Source organism: Nicotiana tomentosiformis, chromosome 6 (assembly GCF_000390325.3).
Source record: "Nicotiana tomentosiformis chromosome 6, ASM39032v3, whole genome shotgun sequence".
Lineage (NCBI taxonomy): Eukaryota > Viridiplantae > Streptophyta > Magnoliopsida > Solanales > Solanaceae > Nicotiana > Nicotiana tomentosiformis.
Window position 1 is genome coordinate 73,136,509 of NC_090817.1, and position 22,363 is coordinate 73,158,871.

At 35.2% G+C, this 22,363-nt stretch overlaps 2 protein-coding genes across 2 annotated transcripts; both read right to left on the bottom strand.

Annotated features, from left to right (window-relative positions):
- Positions 1–1,303: 1,303 nt before the first annotated feature.
- LOC104098561 (transcription factor MYB98-like) lies at positions 1,304–3,566 on the bottom strand. Its single transcript, XM_009605334.4, has 3 exons — positions 2,806–3,566; positions 2,466–2,592; positions 1,304–2,087 (listed from the first exon to the last, which is right to left on the bottom strand). The coding sequence occupies exons 1-3, from the start codon at positions 3,417–3,419 to the stop codon at positions 1,521–1,523; spliced, it is 1,308 nt and encodes a 435-aa protein (XP_009603629.1). The 5' UTR covers positions 3,420–3,566; the 3' UTR covers positions 1,304–1,520.
- A 2,161-nt stretch (positions 3,567–5,727) lies between these two features.
- On the bottom strand, positions 5,728–14,578 carry LOC104098558 (GDSL esterase/lipase At5g62930). The gene is made up of 6 exons (XM_009605330.4): positions 14,306–14,578; positions 14,138–14,215; positions 12,324–12,464; positions 7,635–7,711; positions 6,647–6,811; positions 5,728–6,190 (listed from the first exon to the last, which is right to left on the bottom strand). Exons 1-6 carry the CDS (start codon positions 14,402–14,404, stop codon positions 6,016–6,018), a joined length of 735 nt encoding a protein of 244 aa, XP_009603625.1. The 5' UTR covers positions 14,405–14,578; the 3' UTR covers positions 5,728–6,015.
- Between the last annotated feature and the right edge of the window lie 7,785 nt (positions 14,579–22,363).

A 22,363-nucleotide genomic window follows, 5' to 3' on the forward strand; every position in this document is an offset into this window, starting at 1 on the left:
TAGTAATTTTGAAGAAGGTCTTTTGCAAAGAGGAATCACAAAATTGCGAATAGAATCAGAGGATACGAAAAAGAACTTGGCAAATTTGGAAGATTGAAGATGTAAAAGTGGTAAATGGTAAAAAGAATGACTATTTATAGTTTAAAGCAATGGCGGTTCAATATCAACGGTGGACGACCACCGTCTGACATACATTAAATGCCTTGGAAAACTAAATCGACGGGACAGCTATCACGTGCGTCATGATCAAGCTCAATGTGAACGTCAGCTTATAATCCAATCGAGCCATTGAAGAATCATATCGTTTCTCACCACATCCTTCCCGAGAAACTAGGGGACTATCTGTATATGGTCGAAATAAATTTCGGCCTTCGTACGATTGATCAAGGTCGAAATATAATGGATTGAAGAAAGACTTCTTAATATCGAGATGGGTTCCTAAGATGGTACAAACAAGCTTCGGATTTCAGGTATAAGTCAAACACCGAGTTCGAAGTCATCATCGAGCTCTGGTCCGGATCGAACTATGATGAGATGATTTCGAGCTTAAGGGGCAGAGGCCAACCGGGACTGAGTCCGAATCATCACCTGATCCCGAGTCCGTATCGAGCTCTAGAAGCACTACCGACCGACACCGAGGCCGATCGAGCTCGATCCCACAGACAAGAGCCGTTGCAAACACACTAAGGGAGAGAATCTCGGCGGGAATAAGGGAAAAGCTGATTTATCATGGAGTCTCCACTATGTATTTTTAATTATATCTAAAGTAGGATCCTCCACTATAAAGATGATGGCTATATTTCTGTAAGGACATTTTTTTACTTACATTGTAATTCAAGCACCATATTCTTCTAAGTTTCATTAGTTGATTCATTGTGTTTAGTCCTAAAAATCACCTTCTCTCCAACCTTGTTTATTTCTGAATTCTTTTGCAATCCTTATTTGATATTTCTATTTATCCATACGATTTGTATCAGGCTATATCACATATCCTTAGAATTACGTACAAATTCAACTCTATTCGTTTTTCGGGTAAATAAAAATATTGAACTTTTCACATATTATCCTTCGACAAAGTTGTCTACTACTTGTTCACGTTTTATCAAAAGTCATTTAGGCATTACCATATTAGAACTTGCAGATTTTTCGTAAGAAAGAGAAACTAATTTCAAGACAAGGAAAAGAGCACTTTATCACTGAGGAAAAGCTGCACATATATATTTGGCAAAGACAACGTCCAATCTTTTATTACACATGTATACACACACTAATATATATAACCTAGCTACCAGGCTACCACCTTTGATGCATGGTCTGACCAAAGAAATACGCATCGTATTACTTAGACTAGACCAAGTCTTTCACTACATAAAGTTGGTACAATTAGCACAAAATAACTCGAGAGAACACTACTACTAGTAATATTTAACGCTAGTTATTTTTGTTATACTTAACATTTCAACACGACCACATATTTCTTGAAAAAAGTATCTATATATTTCTCGATGAGGAATTAATATCTATGGATTAACTCCAGAAATCATTTCCATCAAGTCAATCTCCTTGTTACTGACTTCACCTTGCCTGAGTTCATAAGGAATAATCTCCAAACCCATGCATTTCTCCATAGTGGAATTAGGACCAACATGCATATCTTCCATAAAAGAATTCATTGTATTCTCTTCAAAAAATTTATCATCCAATGCAAATTCTGGGACTTCACTGAAATCAAAATCACGAACTTGCTCCATATTCCCTTGGCAAAACTGATCAGTGGCTTCTGGCTTAGTCGATACCTTTACTTTGGCACTAGAGTTTGTGGCATTGCAAGTTTGAGAATTTTTTTTGCTGCTTCCCTTTTCCAAATTCAAGCTTTTGATGTAATTCTGGAGGAGAGAACTAGGCCTTGGCCATTTGGTACGACATTTTCGTCTTGAAAATTGCCTTCTTTTTGTTGCATTCCAATGATTCTTAATTGAATTCTCAGTTCTTCCAGGAAGTCTCTTTGCAATTTCTGCCCATTTGTTTCCCACTTCGGCATGAGCTTCTATTAGGATTCTGTCTTCTTCCTCTGTCCACAAATCCTTCTGAAACAACACAAATCTTTAATTAGAAGTATTTAATTAGATAGTCATGATGTCATTTATGTATTAGGCAATTATTTACAAATACGACTACTATTGCAAATAATCTTTAACCGTGTATATAACTTAAAAGCATATGGATGGAAATCGTTAACAAAATTTTCCATAAGTCTTGAGGAATATTGGGAAAAAGAAATTCTTGTACATGCATGCATGGATATAGAAGGAAGAGCAGTCACAAATTAAAGAAAGAAAAAACCCTTTAATTTACATGGAATGTGATAAACTTGCATAAAGATAATACGATGTTAAGGGAAGATTCTAAACAGAAAGCAAGATTAATATTATTTGCAAATTAAAGAAAGAAATAAAAGATCATACTTTTATATCAGGTCTGAGATGGTTGTGCCACCTCTCCCTACATTGCTTGCCTATCCTCCCTTTGAGCAATTGTGCTATTTGAGACCATTTTCTAACTCCAAACTTCTCTACCAAATGGATCAAAAGCCTGCACATATATAAGTTTATTTTGATAAGTACATGATCAAGTTTCTCAATAGGAATTTAACCTACTAAGACAATCTTCACGGCAAAAGAAAAAAAACATGAAATAACCAAAGAAATTCATAGATAATGATGTTAAAACATAATTACGTATAATTTAAAAGTATATTTTATCTAACAACTCAAGCTTTTAAATGAGATAAAATGATATGATTACCTGTCTTCTTCAATCGTCCATTGTCCTTTGGCGGATTTAGACTTCTTATTCCTCCCTCTACCTAGTTTTTTCATTGATGAAGATAATAAGTAGCTTTGATCATTTCTTTTCACCTTCTTATTCTTTCTTAATTCACCAATTTCTAATTTGCAATTAGAACCATTAGTGACACATGATGAACTTTGATCAGGCACAACAAAGTTTAAAGGCTTCACATCTTCACAACTCAAGGAATTAAAACAGCTCCCATTGTACGTATAATTAACATCCATAGGATTCTCCTTGATTGTGTTACCATTTTCTTCATCAAATGGTTTAAGCTCATAACTAAAGTTAAAATCTCCTAATGAAGAAAAATTATCCTCATTGGAGAATGGATCAAAGGGGTCATAACCATTGGTATCAATCATAAAATTTTCAGTGTTGTTGAAGGTATAGTTAGGTAGTACTCCTCCTGAAAGAGAAAAGTTAAGATCAAGGTGCTGAAAATCTTGAAAATAATCTTTAGAGTCTATGCAAAAATCATCATCCAATTCTGGTTTGAGGCTATTGTTATTAGGCACAAAAATTGGGTGAAAGGAAAGGTCTTGTTTATTACTTGGATCAAGTTCCATTGGAAGGAAATTAGCTTGAGGCAAAATGGAGGGGAAATGAGGGGGGAAAAGGGAGCTCTCTAATCTCTATCTCATTCTCTGATCTTTAATTTAATTGAATTTCCTTCTCTGTTTGTTATCTTAATGGTAGTAGTAAAGGAGTGGCATTTATTGCAGTGTGAATGTATCTGGACTGTTTGTATCAAAGGGTGATCTAATTGCAAGTGTTCTAAAGGACAAAGGCTTGTTTTGTTTAGGACTAATTAAACAAAGTATGTACAAAATATAGGTAGTTTTATAATGATTAGATTCACAAGTTAGATATATGTTTTTGTTGAATTTTATCATTTGATTGCAAAATCTGATTTCACTTGATTTTTGATTCTGCCAGATTTGCATCTTCTTTATTGAGTCTATTATCTTTTCCATTGACGGATGTATATCGAGGTTCGAGTTACATACAAAATTGAGTATTTTATATGTATTTATATTAGGCACAAAACTAACATGTACATACAATGTTATTGTTAATAATTACATTAAAAAGTAGTGTTGAAATTAGTAAATACAAGTAAAGGAATTAAATTATTCTTCCTCTTCCTTGTTTTCCTTTTCGATCCATACATAAATGTAAAAGACGAGTTTACTTATTTGCTTAATTGATATAGCAAATATGTAACCATTAAATTGTTCAGCTTAGTAAATTCACATTATGTGAAATTTATCGTAATTTCCCTTTTCTTTTAAACTTTAACTTTAAAATGATGTGCACAAAGACTACGGAGGAATAAGTCAATGGTATTTCTTTAATTAAAGCAGTCAATAGTAGCAATTCCTTGTTAAAATTAGCCAATGGATGTAATAAGAAGTTACTGCGATTTAATATAATAAAAGTTTTTGCGATAAGTCTTCTTTAACATCAGTTCTCCGAGATATATTATCAAAATCATACAATTGTATCATTCCTCAAATTTTCATCACGCATTTTTTTGGTCCTTTGCATTAATAAAATAGGATTTGTTTTAAAGAGAGTAATATTCTAAAAGTTTCAAAAATGGAATTTTTTGTTAAAACTTTCATATATTGATAAGCGAAAATTTATATATGTTGAAAACCAACTCTATTTTGGAGAGGACAACTTAATTACCATGGTAAACACAAAAACATGTTTCGTGTTTTAGTTCAATATTTGTATTCTATTCTAGTCTTTAAATGTCATAAAGATTTTTTACCATTATAGTCCACCAGTTAATTCTTTGACCATGTAATTGGACAACCAGAATGTTCGTCTTAGTACCTTTGAATAGGCTTTTGCACAAAAGTATTCTACATGAGAGAGGTTTCCCAAAGATATTATTAGCATATAGTAGGAGAGTAGATGAGTAATTAGATTTGTTAACTGAAGCTCTCTTTCTCTCTTTCCATTCTCACATTAAATTCTGAAATTACTACTTGTCATTAAAAGTAGTATTAGTAGTCAGTAAATTATCATAGATGACATAGAATAACTCAGTAAACGTAATGTTGAATCCATTAGAATAACTCAGTACACGTTTTGCAGAAGTCACAGTGGAACCATAGAAACGTTAAATACAATTGTTAACTAATTGTGTTCAATTCTACAGGTATAAATGTTGAAATCTTGCCCCTTTTTTACTTTATGAAACTTAAATTCCAAGCTTAACAATATATTTATATCCACCTAAATATTATGAACTAAAAAGACTAATTAAATTTAAATCAACTTTGCCATCAAATAAGTCACATAGCCTAAAATAGGAACGAGATTGCATCTACAGCTAATTCCCTTTAAAAGCAATTTTGAATAAAATGATTCTCCTTCAGTACTTTCTCCTTTCGATGTTATGTGACGCTCATTTGACCCTGTCATGACTTTACTCACTTGAAAAAAGGCTGATTTTTTAATTTATATTTATCATAGGAGAGAAAAAGTAACAAGAACATGCTCAAGTCTCAGCATCTCTCACTTCATTTTTGGTAGTAAAAGCAATTTTGGAACTACAAAACATTTGTTGAGCTTTCTGTTATTCTGTTGCATTTCAAATCTGTAGATACTATTGCACTGGCAGAAAGGGTAACGTTCATTAACGCAAATAAAAATATTTTGAAGAATTAACTCAACTAGCCGCTCATCCAATCACTTACACTATAAATAGCCGGTGGAGGTATAATATGTACATAATTTATGTATTATATGTGTATACTTATGTAAAATCAATGTATAATGTATGTATATGGCTAGAAAAAGTAAATGAATACGACGGACTATTTGTGTAAAAATCCGTAGAATTTTCTGTATTTAAATCAGATCTAAAAGTCATTCTTTTATTGATGAAAATAGTATAGATGCGAATTCAACTGTCATTTTTAGAATATTTGAAGTGTTAATGAAAAGGTCTCATGTAATATCTTGGAACCTAGGGAACTTGAAATCAACTGCCACTTTTGAACTAGATGGTGGAGTCAGGAAAGACATTACCCTACAAAGGCCAAATCCTTTTGCTGGAAATTGCTTATCACACCCAGAAATTGATAATTTTGTCAATTATTGAACACTAGTTTCTCACTGATAATACATAAAGGACACAATATAGGGTTATACAGCAGGGCATTGTAGCTGGAAGGCCTTTTCGGGGTTTTGTCCGTCGATTTCTGAATGGTGAGGGACATCATAAGGCATCTTTTGGGCAGAAATACCTGCTTCATTGAGCGCTTTAACAACTTCTTGGTGAACAATGGCATTGCCTTCTGCCGTGAGATGTAAGCCATCACTGTAACAAAATAAAACAGAAAAAATAAGAGTTTTCACATTTCACCATCGAGGGTCTTCGGAAACAACCTCTCTATCTTCACAAGGTAGGGATAACGTCTGCGTACACACTACCTCTCCAAACCCTACTTGTGGATTACACTGGGTCTGTTATTGTTGTTGTTGTTGTTCATTTCACTACTAAAAATATCCCCAGAAGTACTGAGTTCAGTGTAACTGCCAAGACACATGTATATTGATGATGCCATGACAAGAATGCCACTGTTTGCTGCTAATTGAGGCCACCGGCGCATCTCCATGCCAATCCTCCCCACCCCTTCCCCCGAACTCCCAATCGTTCTTATAAAACATTATAAGCATGATCATTCCTCTAACACCATATTGCACCACAAACTTCAACTATCAATGGGGACTATGCAAAGTTAAACTTAAAAGCATGTGTACATTTGTCACTTACCTGAGGAATTTTTTTTGCCAACCCTCTGTTTCCTGCATTTTAGACCATAGATTGATGGAAGGGAGACCTAGCTCCCTTGCCAATTCAACGCACTGTTTTGCGTACTCTCCTGTCACTTCATTTGTCCTTTCTGGCAATTCCATTGCTTTGTCTCCATACATAGACCTGTTTTTCAAATTAAAAAGTAACAGATCCCAGTACAATAATATTTGATTCAGTTGACAGTGACACGCTTACGTTTAAAAAAGTGCCATACCAAAAGCTAAATATATGAAACAAAAAATAAGCTGGAAACGTAAAACTTGGTTTCACTGATAGAGTTTTGCTTTTAGAGGAAAAAAGTGGATAAAAGGAAAATGACCAAAAGACGTCATGTCCATGAGTACATGATAAAGGCACAGGTCATACTGCTAAAAGGCTACTGGGTCCTGAAATATTCATCTATGATTAGAAAGATAATTTGCACTACTGTTGCTGTAAAAGTTATTGAAAGGAATGTACTCTCTGATGCGGGGCCACTACTGAAGGATTGATCTCTTGTGTGACAACTGCATATTCGGCTCCTACATTGGGTACCGCTCGATAGCCATGATCAAGGGAGTCTCTAGTGATGCTGAAGTTGCCTTTGCAGCAATAGCTGTAATTATGATTCAAAGAGGCACTGTACACAAAAACCAATCTGCTTATTCCTCTTTCTTTTTGCCCTCGTTTTGGGGTTCTTTTTTGAGAAGTCTGCTTATTTCTCCAGTGTATGTTTGAGAGGTTGGTTAATCTCTCCAGTTATATGCTGAGAAGTTATTGGATACTGTTATCTACTCAGCTTTTGAACAGTTAAAGCCCTATCCCACTACTAAAAGGAGTTCCGGGTTGTGTCACGAAGGTTCTTGAACATCTCAGATACCATAGAGTTCAAAAAAGAAATAAAAAGAAAAAGAGCAATTGGTTGCCTCATAATTTATTTTACCAATAAAGAGAAGGTGGATTGTACCTTGCTTGTTCAAACCGTCCTGCTTCATCAACTGGTGGTGGAGTTATAAGCACTGCTAGGATTGACGGGGAGCATTTCTGTGACGTAAATAAGATGAATGAGATATACAAAAGAGCGCAAAGCTCAACCCAGAATTCTAAAGATATATAGAGCATAACAGAAGACAAGGGTCTAGTGTATCCTGTTGTACTCTAAACAACCCCGGAATCGAGCAATTGGATTGGTATCACCAGAAGAGTGAGATTCAAACTAAATTCAATTTGCCAGCAGGTGGATTCATGATCTCTATATACTTGGGATATTTTATGTCTTCTCAACAAGCACATTAACAAGAGTATGAACTATAAAGTTAACAAGACATCTTTTATGTTTGTTCATGCCAATCTACCATTCCCATTTTCTTGCATTGTACTTCTGCACATTATTTGTGAAAGTGAATAGTTGGTACAATTAATTACTCCAGTGGGCAGAATCTGCATGTCTTCCAACTAGCATAGCAACTAGGTTTTGAGACTACCATTACACAACTTGCATAGAGACAGGCAAAGCTTTGTTTTATAGATATTCATTCTCTCTGATGTTACTTATGAATATGTATTCCTCTATGTTACGCTGACTCTTTACTCTTTCTGATGTTACTGACCAGCGTTTAGAAAAGCGATCGCTTCGTCGCTTTAAGCGCGAAGCGACCCAGTGTCGCTTTCTTCTTCTCTTTTTTTTCTTTCTTCTTCTTATTCCCGTCCAGATTCTGCTTTTTTTTCTTTCTTTTTCCTTCTTTCTTCCTTCTTCTTCTTTTATCTCTGAACAGTCCAATTTGCACATTGTTCAGACTTCAGCGTCTTCTTCTTCCTTTTATCTCTAACCCGTCCAGATTCTGTTTTTTTTCCCCCTTTTATTCTTCTTATTTATTTTTTTTAATGTATATTTCAGTATATAAAATTAATTATTATTTATATATGTTATATTTTTCAGTTTATTTGATTTTTTAATGTATATTTCAGTATATAAAATTAATTATTATATATATGTTATATTTTCAGTTTATTTGATTAATTTTATATGTATTTCATTTTAGAAAATTAATTATTATATATATATATATATATATATGTTATATTTTATTATATATGTTATATTTTAGTTTATTTGATTTTTTTAATGTGTATTTCGATTTATAAAATTAATTATTATATATATTAGATGTATTTTCTTATATCTTAATAGGGATTTCAAAATGTCTCAAAGATCGAAAGAGAAAGACCCGGCTTGGCGATAGAGTTAATGAGAAGAATACAAATGTTGTATGCAAGTTTTGTAACAAGATTACAATGGATGGAATTTATCGCTTTAAATTCCATCTTATTGGTGGCGATAGAAACGTCACAAGTTGTCCGAAATGCCCACCGGAGGTGAGGGATGAAATAAAGAATTTTGTTGAGAAGAAGAAGGAGCAAAAAAATCAAATGAGTCATCAACCATTGGTGACCAATCTTGATGATGATGATGATGATTATATTGAAGAATTGTCACTTCCAACAAAACGGGGAAGAGATGCAATCTCTTCAAGCCATGGATCGACGGGTACGAGTAAGACTAAAGGTCCTATAGATTGCTATTTCCCAAAGAAGCCGGAAGGAAAGAGCGGTGGAAAAGATGTACAAAACATTACTAAGGACATTTTGAAGGATCGTGCAATTAGAGCTTTTGCACGATGGGTCTATGATGCTGGGCTCCCCTTCAATTGTGTCAACTATACTGACACTTTTGGAGACTTTATTGAGGCCGTTGGTCAATACGGACTTGGAATGAAGCCTCTCACTTATCATGAAATCAGAGGTCCTTATCTAAATAAGGAAGTGGAGGAGACTAATAAAATTGTGGAGGAACATAAATTTGCGTGGAACAAGTATGGTTGCTCCATTATGATGGATAAGTGGACGGCAAGAACTGGGATAATGATTATTAATGTGTTGGTGAATTCTCTCAAGGGAAGTTTGTTTCTTGAGTCCATTGATGCTAGCGACTCATCCACTGACCACATCAAAATGTTCACCTTGTTTCAGAACACCATTGAAAAGATTGGCCCAAGCAAAGTTGTTCAAGTGGTCATTAATAATGCGAGTGAAAATATGAAAACGGGTGGCATGGTGGAAGGAGCGTACAAGAATGTCTATTGGACTCCATGTGCGGCTCATTGTATCAACTTAATATTCGGGGACATTTTCAAGGAAAAACCCTTCTCTACAGTTTTTGGCCAGGGCGTTAGGGTACATTCTTATATTTCTCAGCCGCCCTTGTTATTGAATATGATGAGAAGATTCACCAGACAAAAAAAAATGGTGAAACCGGGCAAGACAAGGTTCGCCACTGCTTTCTTGACTTTGCATAGTATCCACTTGCAAAAAGCCAATTTGAGGAAGTTGTTCACTTCAGAGGAATGGAGCAAGAGTAAATTTGCAAAGAAAAGTGCGGGGAAAGATGTTGCACGCATTATTCTTTCTTATTCTTTTTGGAATAATGTCCTTCATGCTCTTAAAATTGGTGGCCCTTTGGTTAAAGTACTCCGTTTGGTGGATGGGGAGCAAAAACCACCAATGGGCTACCTCTCTGAAGCTATGGATAGGGCCAAGGAGGCTATTCAAGCATCATTCACTGATGAGCAGAAATATGCAAAGGTCTTTCAGATCATTGATGCAAGATGGAGTGAGCAACTTCATAGACCTTTGCATGCAGCTGGACTTATTCTGAACCCGTCACTCTTTTATGATTAGCATGAGAATAATTCATTGGCTAGAGAAGTGTGGACAAGATTCCATGAGGTTGTTATCAAGTTTACCCCAGATGAAGACTTGCAAGAAAAGATAGTAGATCAGCTTGCTATTTACAAGGCAGCTGAGGGACTTTTTAAACTCCGACTTGTTAACTCCGGATTTACAGACGTTCGCCATCAGAGTTCTAAGTTTAACTTGTAGCTCATCCGGATGTGAAACGAACTGGAGCGTTTTTGAACACGTGAGAAATAAAAAGAATTATTTCGTGTTTTGAGATAAAGAATTATATCTCAATTGTCCTAACTCCTACTAATTAGTTGACACATCTTGTTTGCAGATTCATACAAAGAAGAGGAATCAACTAACCTTGAAGCGCCTCCATAATCTAATGTTCATAAAATACAATAGAGCATTGAGGCGTCGCTACAACCACCGCAATCTAATTGATCCAATTCTTTTGGACAATATTGATGAGGCTAATGAGTGGCTAACCGGAGTCCCCGAAAATTGTGAAGATGAAGAAGTATTTGAAGGCGACTCTAATTTCACTTGGGGTGATGTTGCGGTTGCTAGTGGAGTTGGGAAGAATCCTTATGGTTTAAGGGGGAATACTTTAAGTTCAAGCTCGATTAGGAAGGGAAAAAGTGTGGCTACTACAAGTCGATCCCTAGCCCTAATTGATGAAGATGAAAGTGATCATGAAGAGGAAGAGGAGGGGGAAGAAGAAGATGACGAGCAATATGAAGATAATAGAGGAATTTAAGATTTTGACAATCTTGAAGAAGAACAAGAAGAGTAGAAGAATAAGATGTTGATTCTAGTAATTTAGCAGCTTTGATTTTACTTGTCCTATGGTTAGTGGAGGATTTGGTGGTACCTAGTACCTACTTTTAAGTTTTTAAATTGAACTTTTTGATTATTTATAATTTTATATTGTGTCTTTGCAAGATTTACATTATGTTTTTTAAGAATTGCGCTTCACTTTAATAAAGCGTGCGCTTCGCTTTTGAAGCGAGGCGAGCCCTTGTCGCTTTTTTGCGCTTCTCGCTCTTAAAAACACTGACGAATATGTGTTCCTCTATGTTACACCGACTCTTAACTTTGCCAATATGTAATTGTGTCAAACAGGTTTGACATGTATATCTGTACTTTGTATGAACCTTGAAAAAATAAAAAATACAAACATGCTAAAAATTGCACATTTCCTGCCTAAGTCATATCTGAATCCTTACTCATACGTAAGTCCATGTAATATAGGTGTTCCTCTTCTAGAGGGGGGAAGAAGAAGAGGAAAAGGAACAACTAAGAGGCGGATGACCCTATCAACCTTCAAGAATATATTAGTATGTGGTAAATTATTTGATTAACACAGGAAATTCACAATCACAGCCGGTAGTGAAGCTTCAGAAGTCTGTTACTAAGGTCTTTATAGTGTTCATTCAGTTCAGTTATTCCACGAATAACCAAATTGCGATGAGATAAAAATGATTACTAACCTGACCTCAAAAATATTATTCATAAGATGTCAAGCTTTAAATAATAGCTCAGCATCGGAGGCTCAATTTTGACTCTTCAGTATCCTGGTCATATGACATAAAATTGTTGCAATACTTCTATATCTAATTTTGTGGGAAAACTAGCAATAAATTTTATAGTTTTTTTCTTTTTATGGTGAGATTGAGTAACTCTGTGTTTTTTACTTAGTCCTCATAGCATATAACACTTGTTGTTTGCTGCATTGGCTTAATACTACTACTATTTCCATTGTTACCATTAACTCTATCCCTTTATGTCTTCCAGATCCTGCCATTTTTATTGTTTGATAAATCTTCCATAGACAAACATAATTAGGAGGAAAAATTTAGCACAGTCAGAATTTAGCAACAAACAAGCATGATTGAATTGGGAAATTCTAAACCTTCAAATGTTGTATAATTCTTCTTAGGTTTTCCTTATATTCCTCGAGTGGGACATGTTGCCTTTCACTGGTTCTTCCCAAAAGAGCAGCATCATTGGCTCCAAAGAATATAGTGGCAGCAACAGGAGGTGTTGGAGCATCCTGCAATATTAACCAAAGATACACGAATCAGAAGATTTGGCAATAAGTAACAGTGCAGCTCAGGACCACAACAGACCTTTGCATATATCAAACTCCCAAACTATGTGTATCGTAGTATTGTACTAATAACCTCAAGTATGAGGCAGCTGAATCTAACAAATAGCCTCATAACTTAGCTTGATTGAATAGGATCCTGAACAAACTTACTCACTTATAAATTAGAGATATCAATGTTGAAAAGAAGGAGCAACTTTGTTGCAGCAAAAACAGTTAGAGAGTATGACAGTATACCGTTCTTATACTAGTAAACAGCCAAATCAAACAACAAAAACTCAGCTTCTTGATGTGGCTGGTCACAGAAGTCTGTTGTTCCATGGCCAATGTCATCTTTTGTTCTTCATAAAATTTTGAATTACTTGAACATTCCATAACAAGAAACTCAGTTTTTGGTCAGTCATGAAACTTATCTTAGGAAATTTCACATTTTCTTCTTTCCTTGTACCCTCTGGTACATAGAACATCACAGATCTCTTTTCTACCTTTTGAAACAAAAACTTGTGAGAGGAAAACTGGGGTTCACCACTGTACCATTTCCCAATCCCAGTGAAGAACAACAAATTGAATAATGACTCTTCTCTTATCCCTTACTCCTAACCCTGTTGATAGCATTCTATTTTATTTTTTCCAATAAGTCTTTCTTGATCTCATTGTTCCATGAACGCTCAAATTAAGCATAAAGCTATCGACTCCATAAAATTTCAAATTTCAAAAACAAAATAAAGCATAATCAAGTGAGCCACAAGAAAGTTACAGAAAAGCCCAGTTCACGAGGATCAAAACTCATGTATATATACTTGAAATAATTCCCTCCCTAAATTGTTGCATATAAATTCCATTCCAATTTCCAAATACAGACTACAACAACAACAACAACAACAATAACAACCCAGTATAATTCCACTAGTGGGGTATGAGGAGGGTAGTGTGTACGCAGACCTTACCTCTACCATGAGGTAGAGAGGCTGTTTCCAATAGACCCTCGGCATCCTTCCCTCCAAGAACTCCCACAATTTCCAAATACAGACTACAAATAACACAATCTCTCCTTTCCTTCATCCCTATTGATTTTGCAAATTCGTAAAACTCTTGATCTTACCCTTTACTTATTAAATATAGCAATGAGCTCCAACAAAATTCCCAAAATGGGAAATTAAAGTACCATCCAAAAGCACACACTAACTAGCATCAACACATATCTAAATCATTACAATACTTAAATGTCCTATAATCATGAAGTAATAAAGATCCAACATCAGTTGAGGTTGGATATATGAATCCTCAGTATGACAATATCCATAGTGCTCTATTAAAGCCCATTTCATTAAACAAATATCAACGAACTCAGTAGATTTCCAACTACAATTTACAAAAACAAAATCTTTTTCTCTTAGACCCTATTGATTTTTTTGCAAATTCAGCAAAATTCCTGATCTTACTCTATATCAAAACTATAATTTTTTTTAGCAATGTACTCCAACAAAATATCCTAAATCATTACAACCCATCTAAATATCCTAGCTCCAATTATAATCATGAGGTAACAAGATCCAAAAACAAAAGGTATTACCAAATGTGCCAAAAATGGAAAATGCAAAGGGGGTCGTGTAACGTACCAGTGGAAATAGGTGGTGGAGCAAGAACAATCCCCATTTGGTGTTGTATCCACCGTAGCCACGATTCAATATATCAGCCTTCACAATTATCAAATCCAATGACTTTTAATTAATAGATGCGTATAATTGTTCAATAGATCAACTTGATTAAAAATAAAACAAACGAACCTTGCGAACATAAGTATCAGCAAGAGCGGCACCCCAACCACCTAATCTAAAAGATTGTTCAGTAATGGAGTCCCCAAATAATACTATTTGAGGCCTCATTTTCAGAAGTTAAAAAATTTCCTGAAATTCAAACCAAAATCTTTGATTTTTGTTTTTATACTATTGCACAAGAAGACGAGGGAAAGATGGGAGAGAGAAGGGAAAAGATCTAAAAAAAATTACGACCCATTAATGATACAATTTGTGCAATCTAGCCCCCTATCATTAATAAACTTTTATAAATTGCCCCTAATCCTAATAGATGTACACCGTGATAGGTGATCCACTCCATTTTTTTTATATCAGCTGCCAAGTCACACGACCCCACCACATAACGACTATCCATAGTGGCACCAAACCTCTCAATCAAATGCCACATAATCGTCCATGTCACTATTTTAATATTCACTTATTTACTCAATAAAAAACAAAATTAAAACATATCCCGCCAACCCCAACCCCACCCCCTCCGGACTCCCTATTCTTCTTCTTCTTCCATGAGTTCTTCATCTTTGCTTCAAATTTTTCAATCCAAACTAGGCCAAGTTTTTCAACAAACTGACTCAAGTTGCAACCATAATTTCTCAACAATAATATTCTCAACAAATTCCAGCTAACACTTTGCTTAAACTTCAGCAAATTAGAATACCCATTTTATATTCTCAAGCATTCTTACAAATTCTTCAATGGTGATTTTTTTCAAATATATAAACATCAATGTTATTCTTCCCGTTTCAAGCTTCAATTTTTATTTTTTTCACTCGATTTCAGCAGGAAAGAAGCAAGAATTTCAGATTCTTGAGTCTTTTTTCAACTTCAAATTTCGGCAACCCAAAAATGGAGCACAAATTTGTTCTTCACTTAAATCCACAAAATTAATGTTTGATTCAAGATTTTAAGCTCCAAACAACAATACCCAGCTGATTTCCTCCATATATAATCAACAAATCGAATTGTCAACTTCAATTTTTCGACACCCAAAGAACACACTATAGTGGGTTTCGAGATTCTCACCACTGTTAACTGACTTGAATGACGCGATAGAGATAATGAATCAGATGCATCTACTCCTTGTAACCTAAATGATGAGCTCGCCAATGCTTCATCGACCATCGTTGCCAAAATAAGTCGAGCTTCTGGTTTCTTCCTCTTTCGGGCTCTCTGGGAGATGTTCCCCATGAATTTCTCATGAAGTTTGGTATGAAAATCCAATTCTGAGATTTAAGAATTTGTGATGTTTTGAAGTTTAAAAACTAAGTGAAAATCACTTTTTGAGCTCAAACAAAATAGTCATTGCTTTTGAAGAGTTCGGTGGTTAAATTTTTCAAGAAAACCATTGTTGACATATTGAAGGTGTTGAGTTGTGATTCCTCTGATGAACATTAGTGTTTCAACATTGGTGATTGTAACGACCCGACCGGTCGTTTTAAGTGTATTAGTCCCGACCCCCTATTTATTGCCTTCTCTGTGTTATACTGTGATTATGTTACTTGCCGGGAGGTTTGTTTTTTAGTTTCAGAGTAAAATGGGACACATAGTCCCTAAACTGGAAGTTTAAGTCGTAGGAGTTTATCGTAGTTTGACTTGTGTGCAGACGACTCCAGAATGGAGTTTTGATGGTTCTAATAGCTCCGTAGTGTGATTTTGATCTCATAAGCGTGTCCGGATGTTGATTTGGAGGTACGTAGGTCATTTCAGCGTTAATTGGTGAAAGTTGGAAAGTTGCAAGATTTTGAAAAGTTTTACCGGGAGTGGACTTTTTGATATCGGGGTTGGATTCTGATTCCGGAAGTTGAAATATGTCAGTAATGTCGATTATGACTTGTGTGCAAAATGTGAGGTCAATTAGACTTGATTTAATAGGGTTCGACATCGAATGTAGAAGTTAAAAATCTATAAGTTCATTAGGCTTGAATTGGGGTGCGATTCATGTTTTTGATGTTGTTTGAGGTGATTTGAGGCCTCGACTAAGTTCGTATCGTATTTTAGGACTTGTTGGTATATTTGGTTGAGGTCCCCGGAGGCTCGGGGGTGATTCGGATCGATATCAGATCAATTGTTGGACTTGTGCTTGTTCTGAAAAATCACAGCTTCTGGTGTCATCACACCTGCGGAGGTTATGACCACAGGTGTGAGTGAGGGAATGCAGAGGCGGAGAAAGAAGCCCAGGCCAGGGCTCGCATGTGCAGAAAAGGTTCCGCAGAAGCGGTTTTCGGCATCGCTTCTGCGGTGGGGAGATACGCAGGAGCGACTGTAGTCGCAGGTGCGACACATTTTGTCGCAGGCGCGCACGCGCAGGTGTGACCCTTGGCTCATAGAAGCGGACTCTGTGGACTTAAGTAAAATCCGCACCTGCGGCAGTAAGGTCGCATGCGCGACATAACTGGGCAGAAAAGGGAAAGAATCGAAGGTTTGATTTTATTTTCACTTTGGGACTTTGAGAGCTCGGATTGAGGCGAGATTTTGAGGGATTTTCAGAGGAAGCATTTGGGTTAGGATTCTTTACTCATTTTTGATTAATTCCCATGAATCTACTGTTAATTACACCTTTTAATTATTGTTTTGGAGTTTAAAATTGGGGGAATAGTGTTGCAGTTCTTAGACCAAGTTTTTGGGTTTTGAAAGGCTAGATGAGCTCGGATTTGGATAATTCTTGTATGGTTGGACTTGCTATCGAATGGGTGTTCAGATTTTATGATTTTGGTCTTGTTCCGAGACATGAGCGCGGGTCGACTTTTTGGTGTGATTTTTCAATTCTTAGCTAAGATCATTATTTCATTATTTAAATTAGTTTCCTATAGTTATATTTTATAGTATGAAATTATTTTGGCTAGATTCGAGCCGTTTGTAGTTGGAAAATCGAGGGAAAGGCCTTCTAATTAATTGATTGAGCGTGGTTTGAGGTAAATGACTTGTCTAACTTTATGGGGAAAAATTTTTCCTTAGGATTTGGTATTTTGGTGATAATTTGTGATATGTGAAGGCCGTGTATGCAAGGTGACGAGTGCGTACATAGGCTAAATGTTGAAATTTTAGTTTTTGCTATGTAGTTTCCTTTTCATACGTTAATTGAGTTACTTTGGCACATTATAGTCATTATGTTTGGCCTAATTTTACATGTCTACTTGTCTTATCTCCTATTTGCAACTTGTATTACATGTTTAGTTGAATTACTTGCTTTTCTTGATTTTTGTATTCATTACTAAACTGTGGAAATTCTTTACTTGAAATTGCTATCCTTAGAATATCATTTATTTAGTTGTTGCGTTTTGGCTTTCGTATTATTGTTGAGGTGATTGTTTGGCTATTTGCACGAGGTTTCTGCCGTGCTGTTGTTATTGTTGCACGAGGTTTCTGTCGTGCAGTTGTTATTGATGCACGAGGTTTCAGCCGTTCCATTATGATTATTGATACGCATGCAGTGGTATAAGGTGTGGGTGTTGAAACGCATGCGGTGAGATAAGAGGCTTGATACACGTGGCTAGTAGGGGAACTAATAGAAGCTATGCGGTGTGATAAGGTGGGCTAAAACACAGGGTGCTATTTCAGAAAAATAATTTTCAAAACCAAATGTATAGGCCCCGCGGTGCGGTGATATAAGGAAATTGAGTTATTTTATGATTTGGGACTACGAGGCGGTACCTCGGGAGTGCCCCTGTTAATCTTCCTTATTTACTATATTGTTGGTTGTTGTGTTCCTTAATATGTAAAATTCTTGTTTTCCTTTCGTGTTGTGTTAGCTTTCCTTGATTTCGTGTTGTTATTTCCCGTAAATTCATTATTGTTCACTTCCCTGTCATTTTCATTATATCATATCATCTCTGTCTTGTTTTTTATTATCTCCGGTAGGGCCTTGATCCGAATTCATCACTACTCTACTGAGGTTAGGCTTGGCTCTTACAAGATACCGTTGTGGTGTACTTAATACGCACATATTTTATGCAGATCCAGGTACATCCTATCAGTCTCGATATTAGTGCGATGTGTTGCTGTTTGGAGACTTCAAGGTACACCTGCCCGCGTCCGTAGGCTTCGGAGTCCCCTTCTACCATATTTTTCCTTATTTTTTTATGTTTTTGATAGACAATGATGTATAGGATTATTCAGCATTGTATCTAGAGCTTGTGAGTCATATCTCACCGGGTTTTGGGAAGTTGTACGTATTGAGCTTATAGTCTATTGATGAAGTTGTTGAAATTTTTGAAATTTTAAGTTTTTATTTGATGTTTTTGCATATTGTTAGGCTTACCTAGTCTTAGAGACTAGGGATTGTCACGACATCCTACGGAGGGGATTTGGGGTCATGACAGTGATTTATTAATGGAGAAGAATAAATTTAAGTGGATGATTAAATTTAAGTGGGTATAGTTATTTATATTTAAACTAGTGACATGGACTCTAATGTGTGATGTTTTAATTGAGGTCGGGTGTAACTTCGTCAATTGAGGATGTAAAGGAGTTTGTGGGGTTTTAATTTGGTAGGGTCGTGTGACTTGGTAGCTGATATAGAAAAAATGGAGTGGGTTAGCTGCCAAGGTGTAGATCCGTTAGGGTTAGGGGAAATTTTTAAAAGTTTATTAACGGTAGGGGCTAGATTGGATGAACAGTATAACATGTGGCAGAAGTAAGCAATATAGTATAGTAGAGGTGCAATTTCAGACATTTTCCCATAAAGAAATAAGGGGTCCTTTGGTTAAGGGTCCTTCGGTTGCTGGTTAGAGCTATGCACTATGCAGTTAATTTTTTGGCATTTTTAAGTGATTTACATTTTAGTATTAATTAACAATTAAATTGACCATACTAACTTTAATTTATTCATTGAAAATATAACAATTACTCCTAGGCTCTTTATTCCAAGAGCAAATTTAGCAAAAAGAAGTTCATTTCCTTCTTGATATCTTAAAAAATCAAATATTGTGGATCACAAAAAAGGCCAAAAAATCAATTAAAGTGGACCGGAGGGAGTAGAGATTAGTTATGCATGAACTAGTTATGTCAAAATTAGTTATGCAAGAGTTAGTTATATTATGATTAGTTATGCAAGGTCTAATTATACAAGGATAGTTATGAAGGGACTAGTTATACAGTAGTTATGTAAAGATTAGTAATATAAAAATATACTGTGAATATTATTTATTATTAGTCTAGTTATTCTATTAAAATTATCATTATATTTTAAATATATGTTCTAAAATAAAAATATAAAGTTCGACTAGAGGGTATTCTTATTATTTTGTGTTTTAATACAAGTATTACTAATACATGTATAAGTCATCATCTTCTACCCTACAAAAATAATACACAGATTCTCTCATTACTTAGTACATGTTTAGTTATGCAAAAAGAAAAGTATGAACCAAATACTATATTAGCAATACTATGTTTTAAGTGGAAAAAGAAAAAACCAACTAAATATTATATAACTTATGCTACATTCTATGTGGAGATTATTTTTTCTTATTTTTATAACTAAATATTTATAAAGTTATCCTAGTTTTAACACATGGATTACTCCTCTCTAACCGACTACCGAATGACCCCTAATTGTAAAAAAACCTCTTGAAAACTTGAATGAAGAAAACAACCTCCATTTTTCTTGGAAGTTTTACTTAGCTATACTACTTTTGAAACTTATTTAGCCTCACTATTGAAGTTTCAACTTAATTACAAATTGATATACAATTTACAACTTTTATACATTTTAGTATTAAATAAGTAGGCCTTTTAACTTAGTAACTGAATCTCTCTCTCTCTCTCTCTCTCTTTGTCTCCCTCTCTCTATGTGTTTTTCTCCTCTCCAATTCAATCCCAAGCCTAGTAGTACCACCAGAAAGCTCCATAAACGCAACCCAGTAATATTGATGTGGTTGGATTTGCAATTGGTGAAACGTAAACATATTAATGATTTATTTTAATTTTGGAATCAATAAACTAAATAGTATTAATCAGAAGCGAGTAGATTAAATTGAAAACCCTATTATTCCATTAAAAACTCCATTGACAGCCATTAAAAAGTTTCAAAGCTTTGAATTTAAAAATCAAAATTTGCAAAATTGTTATTTATTTGGATTGGGTGTTGTTGCAAATGATTGAGAATATCCTTTGGAGTTTATATCTTAGTTTTGAGAGAATTTGGGGGTGATTTTGGTTAGAAATTTATATTGAAACTAGAAGAAGAAGACATAAATAAATTATATATATTTTCTATTTCGGGTATAAAAACGACATACAACTAACATAAATCTATAAAATTTATATATAAATTGAATGTAAATTGTAGGTTTGATCAAATTTTGTATAAAAAAATTATAGCCAAGTTGTCACAACCCAAAATCCGCTAAAGGTCGTGATGGCGCCTAACATCGCCGTCAGGCAAGCCAACGATGATCTATTAACTCACTTACTTATTTTAGTAATTGAAATAAAAAAATTTCCTTTACTTAAATCGTATGAAATAGATTTTTACAGAGTAAGTGATAATATTCACACAATTACAACAACGAACAACCCATAGGAACCCCCAAAACCCGGTGTCACAAGTGCACGAGCATTTTCTAAAGAATATAATAATAATACAACCTCTGTCCCGAATGTAATAAGATAGAATAAAATAAATAGTACAACAGAGACTCAGTGGACTGCGATGCGTAGCCTGGGATGCAGCTCACATAAAGTCTCCTCAACAGGTACGCCTACGTGCCAAGGTGATCATCAATGAACCTGTCAGATCCTGCACATTTAGTGCAGAAGTGCAGCATGAGTACGTAAATCAACGCGTACCCAGTAAGTATCTAGCCTAACCCCGGAGAAGTAGTGATGAGGGGTTGGCATCAACACTTACTAGAGGTCTAAATAAATAATATGATAATTCATAACAGATATGAAGTGTACGACTATAGCGAAGTAAATCTGTAATCTCATAATTTTCTAATTTATTCCCTTTAAAGCATAAATTTTCTCAATCTTGTATTCTTCCTTAATATCTCAGAACATGCCAAATGTCAATACCAAATAATTAAGAAACACTACAAAATGCCGGGCCTCAGTGGAAAGATTAGCTCGTAAATATTCGGGTTACTAGCGATATAACGCATGATACTGCCGAGATCGTTCATCCCGATCCGGAATAATGTGTACACTGCCGAGGGTCGTTCGGCACGAACCATAGATGCATCTATATACTGCGGAGGCATTTGACCTGCTCCACAAGAAAAGGAAGGAAGTTACCGAATAATGAAACACGTGTTTACAATACCGTACATGAGTACAAAATGGATATAATCTTTACCGTTTCTCAAATAACTCGCCCACAACTCCAAGTGTTAAGGCTTGGCCTATTATTAATATATTTATTTCTAAATCAATTTCATTTATGACTTCAGTTAATTAAGCTAGCAGAACGAGTTCAAATAATTCAATTATACATGATAAAGCACTAAGACTACCTAGACATAAACATGCTTTAGTTACGTACGAAATCTCGTCATCTCGTGCGTACGTAGCACCCACAACTAGTTGCACATAATAATAAATATCACCTAGGGGTAATTTCCCCCTCACAAGGTTAGACATGAGACTTACCTCGCTCTGAAGTTCTATAACCAGCTCCAAAGCCTTTCTAATACCTCAAACCAAAGCCCGTCGATCCAAAACTATTCAAACAATATGCAATCCAATCAAAATATATTCTAATACCCATAATTAATAAATTTAAACAATTCTCAACTCCACTCGAAAAGTCGATAAAGATAACCCTCAGGACCACGTACCCGAATTCCAAAATTTTTCGAAGATAAACTTTACCCATAACACCACGAACTCAAATATATGATTTATTCCTAATTCCATGTCCAATTTCGTGGTAAAAATCCAACAATGCCAAATTCTAGGTTTTCTATCAAAATCCCAAATTTCTACTAATTTCTATGTCTAAATCCATATATAAACCATGTATTTAACTCACAATGTGAAGAAATCACTTACCCCATAATAGTTGATGAAGATACAAAATTGGCCCCT